The sequence below is a fragment of the Limanda limanda genome, chromosome 8 (assembly GCF_963576545.1).
Source record: "Limanda limanda chromosome 8, fLimLim1.1, whole genome shotgun sequence".
Classification (NCBI taxonomy): Eukaryota; Metazoa; Chordata; class Actinopteri; order Pleuronectiformes; family Pleuronectidae; genus Limanda; species Limanda limanda.
Window position 1 is genome coordinate 711,263 of NC_083643.1, and position 11,625 is coordinate 722,887.

The 11,625-nt window shown below is 49.7% G+C and overlaps 2 protein-coding genes across 3 annotated transcripts in view; one reads left to right on the forward strand and one right to left on the reverse strand.

Moving 5' to 3' along the window:
• Positions 1-3,704, forward strand: part of LOC133009448 (integrin alpha-11-like) — a 25,954-nt gene extending 22,250 nt beyond the window's left edge. Inside the window, exons 21-30 of one of the 2 annotated variants that reach the window (XM_061076956.1) lie at positions 21-119; positions 541-617; positions 909-992; positions 1,086-1,185; positions 1,372-1,491; positions 2,005-2,085; positions 2,218-2,328; positions 2,550-2,645; positions 3,245-3,358; positions 3,624-3,704. In XM_061076956.1, the coding sequence (XP_060932939.1) occupies positions 21-119; positions 541-617; positions 909-992; positions 1,086-1,185; positions 1,372-1,491; positions 2,005-2,085; positions 2,218-2,328; positions 2,550-2,645; positions 3,245-3,358; positions 3,624-3,704 (963 nt within the window). The remainder of the gene's footprint in view (positions 1-20; positions 120-540; positions 618-908; positions 993-1,085; positions 1,186-1,371; positions 1,492-2,004; positions 2,086-2,217; positions 2,329-2,549; positions 2,646-3,244; positions 3,359-3,623) is intronic. The other variant, XM_061076955.1, reaches the window with a different exon arrangement.
• Positions 3,705-6,211: 2,507 nt separating this feature from the next.
• Positions 6,212-9,841, reverse strand: fem1b (fem-1 homolog b). The gene is made up of 2 exons (XM_061077190.1): positions 8,966-9,841; positions 6,212-8,663 (listed from the first exon to the last, which is right to left on the reverse strand). Exons 1-2 carry the CDS (start codon positions 9,211-9,213, stop codon positions 7,028-7,030), a joined length of 1,884 nt encoding a protein of 627 aa, XP_060933173.1. The 5' UTR covers positions 9,214-9,841; the 3' UTR covers positions 6,212-7,027.
• Positions 9,842-11,625: the final 1,784 nt, after the last annotated feature.

An 11,625-nucleotide genomic window follows, 5' to 3' on the forward strand; every position in this document is an offset into this window, starting at 1 on the left:
TATCCATAACTCGCCCACAGGACCAATCAGATGTTCAGATTGAGTGCCACACGGAGGACAGCCTGGCCAATCAGAGGTTCTGTAACGTCAGCGCTCCGTTTATGAAATCCTTGTCCCAGGTAGGTGTTGGGTTCTGAGCCCTCGACAACCAGAACACACCATGTATGTAGTTCTTTCTTGTCCCATGTCTCCTCTGATGGTTTGTTCCCTTGGACACGTCCACATGATGAGGACAATAATGTTGGAGAGGAACAAAGACTCCAGAGTGAAATCACAACAACACAAACTATATTTGTTTTACTTTGTTTCTATGATAAAAATACAAACTCACAGTCAAACACTTTATCAGGGAGACGATTGTTGCTTGTACCTAATAAACTGGAGACGCATGTTTCCTGTCATAGGATTCGATGGATAGAAAAGTCATTTGACAGATGTGACAGAATAAAACTGTTGTTATCAGTCACACTAATGATAGTGATTAAAGAGCAGGAATATGTTTCCATGGTTTCACATCCCGAGCGTCTCTCCTCCCTCCAGGTGTCTTTCCATCTGGAGTTTCAGCTCAGCCGCTCCGTCTTCCTGGACCATGTGAGGGTCGTCATGGAAACCACCAGGTGAGGCCACACCCACACCGCTTCCTCTTTTCAAACGAAATCTCTGTCCACTAACACGCCTGACGACACAGATCACATGACGAAACATGCACGTGTCAGTTTGAACATGTTAACAAACATCTGGGCTCCTCCACATGTTAGAAAGGATTCATTATCAAACCCTCAGTTTGAGTTTGGTTGGTGAGTTTAGGGCCGAAGGGACCAATGAGGGACCAGCTGGGGTTGGGTCTGTAGTGAACCTGATTAAAGACTCAAACAACCTTCTCAGTGTGTGTGTTTGTGTTTCGTCAGTGAGGGTCAGGAGGGAAATCCAGACGACAACATCAACCACATCTTCCTGCCTCTGAAGTACCAGACGGATCTCCTCTTCACCAGGTCACACCTTGTTCCAGTCGTTGGCTCAAACTGAAATCAAATCACAATTCTTTCACACGTTAAACGTTGAACTCTCCTCTGATCTCCCGACAGAGACCCTAACCCTCCTCGGTTTGAAATCAAATCCTCTTCCTCCTCTTCCTCCTGGGACCAGCCGGACGGAAGCTCCTCCTCCTTCAACCTCACTTACTACGTGAGTGACACCGGGAAGACGAACTTTATAAACCCAACAGAACCTTCGGTGTAAAGTGATGGAGAATAATCTGAGAGGAATCGTACTTATTGAAAATAGCAGTTGGCCAAGAACAGAGCCTGGAGGAACACCGAGGAGTTTCTATTGCAGAGCTCATGTAGCAGTGTATTGTTCCTCTGCTCTCAGATCCAGAACCTGGGCATCTTCTCCGTGAACAAGGTCCTGTTCAGGGCGGAGATCTGGGCTGTGACCCTGCAGGGCAACCAGCTGGTGAACATCACCGACTACAGCATCAACCAGGTAACAGCAGACCTGCAGGTCGAGTGTACAGGGGGGGGGGGTGAGGTCACTGTTCACACCTGGGTCTGAATCTCCTGCTGGACCAGGTCAGTCTGGACCAGGTCAGTCTGGACCACGTCAGTCTGGACCACGAGTCACATGGAGAAGCTCTGCAACAAAGACTTTATAACACACGTTTATCACGTTTTCCTGAACTGTGACTGAAAACTAAACATATTAATAATAATTAGAAAACGTCAGTTAGTGTAAAGATCTGTTTCTGAAACATTCACTCTGACTTCCTCATGTGCATCAAACACGTGTAAGTGTCCAAGTATCTGCTGTGAAATTAATCTCACACATAAACTAAAATACACCTAAAGATGATCGTTTAAAAAAAAACTAGAAAAATGAAATAGAAACTACAGACGTGTGTAACGTGTGAAACTGGACCAGAGAAGATCACGTGTGTTGCAGCCTTTTTTAAACACCTCAGGAGCTTCAGGTGAATCAGTATCCCTGTGGTCTGGCCCCCTGCAGGTTCCAGGCTGCCACTGCACGCTGCCTCAGCTCAGGACCAACCAGGTCACCCCCGAGGACCTGTCTCATCTGTCACAGCTGGTAGGACGCGAGTTCGAGTCCCGGAGGACCCACTCTGATAAAGAAGCTTGTATTTCATCTGTGTGTGTCTGTGTGTGTGTGTGTGTGTGTCTGTGTGTGTGTCTGTGTGTGTGTGTGTGTGTGTGTGTGTAGAACCACACAAACAGTGTGAACATGGCGGTGCAGTGTGGACTGAAGCTGCCGACCTCCAGGGAGGTGAAGGTCACCCTCACAGGACGACTCCAGCTTCCTGCTCTTCTCGCTGTGAGTCCAAAGGAAAACCGAAAACTTCTCACAGACCTGGAATCAAACTGACTTCGATGTGAAGTTGGTCTAAATGTTTATTTTAAACAAGTGATGCTGATTGTGTATATATATAAATATATATACGTACAAAAGTATTAAAAGAATCTGGATAGTGCAGGTTTGCAGTCTTATGGTCATTGACAGTTTGTATCACCATGACAACCCCTTGTCTTCCTCAGGTGAGCTTCAGGTCTCTGGAGCTTCTGACGTCTGCGTCCGTCCAGCTGGAAGCGTCCAGTCCCATGTTCCTCCAGGAGGACAGGCCCGTGAGACAGGTAAACGTCCTGAATGTCCACTTCTTATTTAAAGTACGTGATGAAGAGCAGAGCCGCACAACCAGTTGACTTTTAAATACTGATCAGGTCAAACCAGTTGGCCTCAAGGTCACGACCCTCAAGAGGAAGGTTCTAACTGATCCAACAGTGACACCTGCTGGAGACAAACCACCACTGCTCTTTGTTTTCACTGATGTGTCTCAGGTTTCATTTCAAAATAAAACACACACTGACAAACCGGTGATAGCTGCTGAGAGACAATTATATGACTGAATGAACACTTCACAGCGGTATCTCTGCTGCCACCTGCTGTCAGAAACCAGTATTACAGCCCAGCTTCATCCCTGGAGAATTCATTTCCTTCATGTTTTCATCCCGGACGTTTGAGAGATTGTTTGTTAGCAGGACTCAACCCACCTTTAGATTCTCTCTTTGACATTTTCAGACATAATTAAGAACTTCCCTTGAATTGTCAGAGAGTAACTGACATGTTGAGAGGACGTGTGTGTGTGTGAGTGTGTGAGTGTGTGTGTGTGTGTATGTGTGTGTGAGTGAAATGAGTTCTGCTGAGTGACGTTCAAGTTCCCTGACGTGTGTAGATTCTGTTGGAGCTGAGGAAGGAGGACGACTCCAGCGTCCCCGTGTGGATCGTGCTGGGCAGCTCACTGGGAGGCCTGCTGCTGCTGGCCCTCCTGGTCCTGGCCCTGTGGAAGGTGTGTACCCCCCCCACCCCCCCAGGCCCCCCCCAAACACACACACACACACGATACTAACATGACCTTGAAATCAAGTGTGAACTTTCAAAAAGCCCTGAGACGTGAAACCCAGTAGAATCTCCTCTCATCCATAAAAACAAGAACAGAAAGATGTTTTAATTCTGTGAAATTACAAACTTGTATTGAAGCTCGTTTTGTGTTCAGGTGAAGTTTAAAAGTTAAAACGTTAAAGTGTTAAAGTGTCTCTGGGTTTTTTCCTCAGCTCGGATTCTTCGACAGGCGGCGGCGACAGGAAGAGGAGGAGCAGCCGGTGGCCAATGGGAAGGCAGCAGAGGAGCTATGAGCCTGAACGCATCACGAGCCTCCACCTGTCACTCAGGGACCCTGATAGCCCCCCCCCCGTACAGTGGAGGTTAACCTGAGAGTACAGTGGCCCTGACGGACAGCCACACAGTTTGTGTGAGGATTGAATTACTTTAATGGGAATTAAAACCACAAATGATGTGAATCAGATATAATAACTTCTCGCCCGTCAATCAATGAGACTTTTCACCCGTTCATCAGAAATTTGTGGAATAACAAACAAGTTTCAGTCGATAACCACAAGGTGGAGCTGCTGCTCTGTGGAGTTTCTCTACTTCTGGACCAAAGTCTGGAACAATCTGAGAGTTGAGAAACTCTGAAAGTTCTTTGAATGTGACGACAACGTTTCCTCCGCTGAAGAGACACTTTGGTTCTTTTTAACAAAACCGAACACGATGCTGCACATTGCTCATTTTCTGAAGTTATCACTTTATTATAAATGACCCTAATAACCTAAACTCAGCGTCTCTGACTCGCCTCTGATTGGCTGAGTCGAGCTGCTGCTAACCTCTGCTCAGCTCGTTTCTCTCAAAACTTCAGATCCAGACGACGACTACAATCCTTCATCTGCTTCAAAAACAGTAAAAAACCACCAAGATGTAAAAGAGTTTAGTAGAAACTGAGACTCTTCTAACACAGAGGATGTGGCGCCACCAACAGGCGACTACATGAAACTTCACCTTGATTCCATTTCTGCAGGTTTGAAAATATAAACTACAGACAAAGGTCTGAGGGCGTGAATGAGACGGAACCTTTAAACACTTTGGTTTAACGTCTCGTGTGATTTGAGATTTTTCTGAGCGAAGCTGATGAATAAAATAAACTCATTTTACAGAATCAGCTGCGTCTGGATAGAATCAAATTCATAAATAAATTCATATGAATAAAAGTCAGATGTTTACTTATCTACCTAGGAGTGTTTTCTCCTTTTTTAATACTAATGGAAAACGAGTTCATGTTACGATCACGTATTGTATATTATTTCCAACTTTATAGCTGATGCACTTTTCTTGTATAAAGTGAGACTTGAAGTCTTTGTAAATAACCTGTTTGACTCATGATATTAAGGATAGTGGCATTATTGTTGGACATGTTCATGTGTTTCACATACGTTCAATATGTTTATCATCTGTTAAATAAAGACATAAATGTTGAAGTGAGTTCTGTCGTGATTCATTCGTTAGTTCTGTGTTGTAGTGATGAGAATTCATTCAGCGTCTCAAGTGAACTTGTTTGTCTCGTGTCACGTGTGAGAACTCAGATGTTTTTTGCCCTTTGACCTTTGACCTTTGACAGATGAAACAATGAGACAGATCCGTTGATAGTGAAACTCAAGCTTTATGTCCCGAGACTCGTTCACAGAAACAACAGCAGCTCCTGGTTCCGCATCTGAAGCAAACACGGGTTCGTGAATTATTATCAAGCATCGATCTCAGGTTTTACACACGCAGACACAAAGACCTTAGGCAGCCGGGACCAGGACCCTGAGGGACCAGGACCAGGACACTGAGGGACCAGGACCAGGACACTGAGGGACCAGGGACCAGGACCCTGAGGGACCAGGACACTGAGGTACCAGGACCAGGACACTGAGGGACCAGGGACCAGGACACTGAGGGACCAGGAATCAGGACCCTGAGGGTTCAGGACCCTGAGGAACCTGGACACTGAGGGACCAGGACCCTGAGGGAACAGGATTCTGAGGGACAAGGACCCTGAGGGACCAGGACTCTGAGGGACCGGGACCCTAAGGGACCAGGACACAGAGGAACCAGGACCCTGATGGTTCAGGACCCTTAGGGACGAGGACCCTGAGGGACCAGGACTCTGAGGGACCAGCACCCTGAGGAACCAGGACACTGAGGAACCGGGACACTGAGGGACCAGGGTTCAGGACCCTAAGGGACCAGGACACTGAGGGTTCAGGACCCTTAGGGACGAGGACCCTGAGGGACCAGGACACTGAGGGACCTGGACACTGAGGGACCAGGACCCTGAGGGACCAGGACTCTGAGGGATCAGGACACTGAGGAACCGGGACCTGGACACTGAGGGACCAGGACCATGACCCAGACACCAAACCTCTTCATATTTGATTTACAGAAAAGGTGAAGCAGACCCAGCTGAGGATGAAGCTCCAGCAGAACAAACCATGTGACTTCTACGACTTCAACGATAAATTAAAAAATAAAAACATCCCTCAGTTCACAAAGATCTTCAGCATAGAACAAATAAAGATGGACGACATGACAGCTCCCTATAGGTGAAGCCAAATCATCCTGACCAGCCCCTAGTGGCTGGCTGCAGTACTGGTCATACACCACCTCCATGTTAGCAGACAGGACATGGACCAAACTAAAACTCTAAGTAGACGTTAAATAAATGTTTGTAAAGATGTTTCTGTCGGTTCAGGTCGTTCTTCTCTCTGATGTTTGTTCAGGTGATTCTCATCAGTTTGGATTGAATCAGTTATTTGGAGACAAGAGCGTTGGTGTCGTCCGTCTTTATTTAAAGTCTTCGATCTACAGGCACAATGTTCTGGAAAGATGTGGTTCACAATTTATAATCACTGGGAATCGTAGATGTTATGGCCCAAAGTATGTGGACATGAGAAAAAAACACTGAAGCATGGGTTTAAAATCCAGTTCCTTCAAACCACAAAGATTGAACCTTAAAGTCACTGGACTGGACCGAAGCTTTCACCGGGTCTGGGACCAGAACCAGTTTAAACTGGACCCGCGCCCGACAGGTCACATGATGATTAACACGTCAGATATTTGTAGATGATTTGAATCCAGACACACTGAGCCCGGGGGGGGGGGGGGTACACATACTTTAGGCCACATAGATAATTTAAACAAACCAAGAGAGAAACATATTTCCACCCACACCGTTCCCAGACTAACCTTTAAAACAACCTTTTAAAATAGAACAAAGTAAAAACCTGATCAGTTTAATCCACGTGACAAAACTCTTCATAGTAAAATAAATCATGTGACAGGAAGCAGCTGAGGTCGGTCGTCTCTTGGCTCGTTCATTCATTACGTCTCATCGAGTCTGCGTCGCCACGGAAACCAGGCAGAGCCAGCGCGGCGCCGTCCTCGGGTCGGATCCGTCCGAGCGCTGCCGACACGCAGGCGCAACAAACCGTGGCTGCTGGTGTTTAGCAATTAATACTTAAAATAGAAAAAACTACTTTTTTTAATTTATAAAAATGCTCAAAAACGTTGAGCACCGAGCCGTCGTCCTCAGCTCCGTTTGGATTCGTTAGAAAATTAAAAACTCTTTACAAAGCACGTTGGTTCAGTGGAACTCCACGAACTCCTCCAGCGTCTTGGGGATCTGGTTGCGGTACGTGATGTGGTGCTGCCGCACGGCGCGCGCCGCCAGGCACTTCAGGCTCATCTTCATCTGCGTCTTCAGCAGGATCTCCGACACGCCCGTGGTGCTCTTGTCCAGCGGCGTCTTCTTCTGCTTGTTGGTCATGTCTGTGTGCGCGCCCGCCTCCACCAGGTTGATGATGATGGCGTGAAGCGTGAGGAAGTCGCTGATCGGCCGGTTGTACTGGACAATAACGTGGAGCGGCGTGTTGCCCTCGTGGTCGATGGCGTTGACCTGCGCGCCGCAGTCCAGCAGCAGCTTGGTGACCTGGGCGCTGGGGAAGCTGCAGACGTCGTTGGTGTGGAAGTCGTCGACGGGCGTGGTGGAGCTGATGGCGAGGTGCAGCAGCGAGGAGCCCTCCCGGGACCGCGGGTCCAGCCGGATCAGGTCGTAGATGTGCTTGTTGATGAGGGCGCGCTCCACCTCGCCGCAGCTGGTTTTGGTGGAGATGCACGCCAGGTACAGGAAGGTAAAAACGTTTGACTCGTAGTTGTCCAGGGCCGGCGGCAGCTCCGCCTCGGCCGCCGCCTCCACCCGAGTCATGCTGCGCTGGATCTCCAACACGCTGCAGCTCAGCACCTGCTCCACGCCCGCGGCCGTCACCTGCTCCTTCAGGTGCACCATCTGGGAGAAGACCTGGGCGAAGCGCAGCAGGTCCTTGTGCGTGTTGCGGTTTCCTTTCTGCCGCAGCCGCAGCGCGTGCAGCCACAGTTTGATGCACTGGTCGAACTCCATGTTGTCGGCGTAGACGGCGCCGCGGTAGATGATCGGGTGCGACACGTCGATGTTGTCCGAGCCCAGGATGCGCTCGCGGATCATCAGCCCCTCCATGTGCAGGGCGTCCCGGTCCACCCTGATGGTCTCCAGGTCTCGCGGCGTCCGGCACTCGCTGCGCCCCCCGTAGGCCTCGATGGGGGGCAGCGGCTCTTTGGCGAGGATGTTTTCCGGGTTGTGGTACCGTCGCATCATGGCCGCGTGCAGGTAGTGGTACGTCTTCTGGATGTCGTAGTTCTCCCTGTCGTTGGCGAAGGAGGCGCCCAGCAGCTCCAGGGCCTCGATGCGGCTCCCGGGGTCGCAGTCGGCGTGCGCCAGCAGCAGCTCCACCACGTCCGCTTTACAGCTCTCTGCAGCGACCTTCAGCGGCGTCATGCCGTGTCCGTTCACCACCATGGCCGCCTGGCAGCGCACCAGCTCTTTCACTATGTCCAGATGTCCCGCCTCTGCCGCGAAGTGCAGGGCGGTGGCGCCGCAGTGCGCCTTAGCGTTTGGGTTTGCCCCCTGCTCCAGCAGGAACGTGACCACGTCCGTGTGACCTTTGTAGGAGGCGATCATCAGGCAGGTGTTGTTGTACTTGTTAGTGATGCTGATGTCCGCCGTGTGCTCCACCAGGTAGCGCACGATGTCCAGGCGGCCGTCGAAGCAGGCGGCCCGCAGCGGCGTGGAGTTAGTGATGGTGGTGTGGTTGACGTTGGCCTGGTGAGTCACCAGCAGGCGCACCACATCGAAGTGTCCGGCGCCGGACGCACACCACAGAGCTGTGGCTCCATCGATGACGTAGCTGTGAAACAGAGAAGACAGGAGGTTAGGACGGATCAGGGACACGCCCAGTGGGACACGCCCAGTGGGACACGCCCAGTGGGACACGCCCCCTCTCGTCTCGTACGGTGATGACGCTCTTCTCCAGGTCGACTCAAACACAACTCATCAGTTTCACAGTCCACTAACCAATCAGGCTTCACTTCCTGTCCAGCAGGAAACAGAGAAACCTCCACACCTGTTGAGTGATCATTCTACTTCCTGATTGGTGGCCTTATCACAATAAAAGCATCTGTGTTATAAATGAGGGATGTGAACTCTTACCCGTCGAACCGGACCGTGCCGGTCTGCTCCGTGTCCACCCGGTAGTGGTCCAGCAGCAGCCGGACCACCTTGTCGTGTCCGTTGCGGGCCGCGATGATGAGGGGGGTGGATCTCTGCCCGGACACCTGGGTCACGTGGCCGAGCAGGAAGCGGCTCTCCGCCTCGGAGTGGTTGAGCAGCAGCGCGGCCAGGGTCAGGACCCGCCCCTCGCTGGCTGCCTTGTACACGTAGTCAGCCAGAGACTCCATGGTCCTGGTCCCGGGTTCGGGTTCGGGTGGTCGCAGTGTCCACTCCTCCACAGCGACCCGCCTCCCATTAAACTGTCCACGCCGACCCGGGTCACATGAAACGGGGAGGTGCTGCCCTGACAGCCGGGAGGGAGGTGCTGGGGAGCCGGGGGAGGAGGAGAGGGGACCCGCGGGTCTGAGTCCGGGTCCTGAGGGTCTGAGCCCGGGTCCTGAGGGTCTGAGCCCGGGTCCTGAGGCTCTGAGTCCGGGTCCTGAGGCTCTGAGTCCGGGTCCTGGAGCTCTGAGTCCGGGTCCTGAGACTGTGAGTCCGGGTCCTGAGGCTCTGAGTCCGGGTCCTGAGGCTCTGAGTCCGGGTCCTGAGGCTCTGAGTCCGGGTCCTGAGCACCAGCAGGACGGGCTAGCCGGTTAGCTCGATGCTAACGCTAGCACAGTAGCTTGATCGGAGCGGACAGCTTCCGGCCGCGGGTGAAACGGAAGCGGAGCGTCGCGTCCGGCTCCGGAGACTCGTCCCCTGCTCGGGTGTCCCCTGCTCGAGTGTCCGGGTGAAACGTCCCAGCGACGCCACACATTCAAACAGGGAATCGAACTCGAACACTTTCACCTTCCGCTAGCTCGTCATGCACCGGAAGCGACGGTCCACCGGGAAAATACCTCCGACGGCAACTGTGTGCGGCTTCAGTTCCGCCCCCTGGACCCGAGTCACAGTTTCACCGGACAAACGGAAAAGAGCACCACACAACAATAAGAGAATGAATACACGCACGAATAAAGTCAACAGATCTCAATTGATTTGTTGTTTGTGATTTGAACTCTTATTGTAGATTCCTGACCAGCTGTGTGACCCCGAAGGGTCAAACAATATAGAATTGGTTGCATTCATGAACTTATAGGAAAACACAGAACTCTTATGAAGAGGAGAACAAAATACACTAGCATGTGTAGGCTTGAAATAAATGAAACACAGAACTATGGAGGACTATCTGAGTCATCCCCGTATTTGTGGAAAATGTATAAAATAAGAAGAAGTCCACTTTGAAATAAATTTAACACATAGCTCCCTTTTTGGATTGATCCAGGGTTAGTTTACCGAGATCGGGGGTCGGAAACTCAAGATTAGTAATAGGATGTGACGCATATTTGAGTTGATGAAATATTAAAACACAAAGTGAGAGCAGGTCCGACTGGAGGAGAACACAGAATCTGAAGCTCGGTAGAAACCAGCTGCAGCTTCTGCTCTGATCCAGAAGCTGCAGCTGATCTCAGAGCAGCTGAGACCAGAGGAACTCTGTGACTCCACTGATGAGAAGATGCTTCACGTGAACCAGCTCTGATCTGAGATCTGTGAGCCGTGGGTCGCCGACCCCTGACCTAGTTCAACATGTAACATTACACCCAGGGTTTTATTTAAAAACGAAAGAAGAAAGAGGAATCACAGTAAATCCTGGAAACTACTTTCATCTTTATTTAATTTTCTATTAAACTCGTGATCCAGTTTGTACCAACACGTCTGAGTCAGTGTGTTTCACTGTGGAGGAGGTGACCTCTGACCTTCCTCTGAGAATCATCTCCACTTTAAATATATGTAGACACCCCACCCTTCATTCAAGAGGCCTCACCAGACCAAACCCTGACCCGGGGGTTCAGGGTCATAATCCCCTCAGGTCACATGGGGACAAACAAAAAAAACTGACAATAATATTTTACTCACATTTCACATTGTTATTTGAATAATTTTGATCTTTATAGGAACAGAAATTTGTTTTTAACTTTTGAAACAACTATATGAAAAATATATATTTTTTAAATTGGTTTTAATTTGTATTTTACCATTGGAAATCATTTCATAACCCCCCCTCTGTCCCTGACCCGTCGTTTGGGAACCAGTGCATACAGAATACAATATAAAGTGTTATATTTAATGTTATATATAATGAATAGAGGTGTAGAGCTGTTCAGTCTCTGTGAAACACAAGTCTGTAAAGTGAGGTAACCAGCGACTCTGCAGAGAAACTGTTGGATCTTATTTCCATCTGAACAGATCTGCACAAACTGTCACATGATCCCAGTCTTTCACACGTTTCTCCTGTGACCCAGTTTCTGTTCAGGCAAATGAAAACATGTTCTACAGGTATTCGCCCTCAGCTGGAGCATAAGCTTCTAACTGGTTTAATCTGAAACCAGATGTGTCACAAAACGATGGGAGGAGGCTCACACGGATTATCAGATTATCAGATGAACCTGCAGTTTAAAATCATGATGAAATTATTCCAGTCGTGAGACGTCGTCTTTAACGCTGGAAGGAAAAGTGGAGAAAACTTTATAAATTCCAGAAAAGGATTAACATGAGCTGTGATTGATTCCCTGAGGCAGGTAGATACTGGGAGTGTTTTAATCAGACAAGCAGCTGGAGAC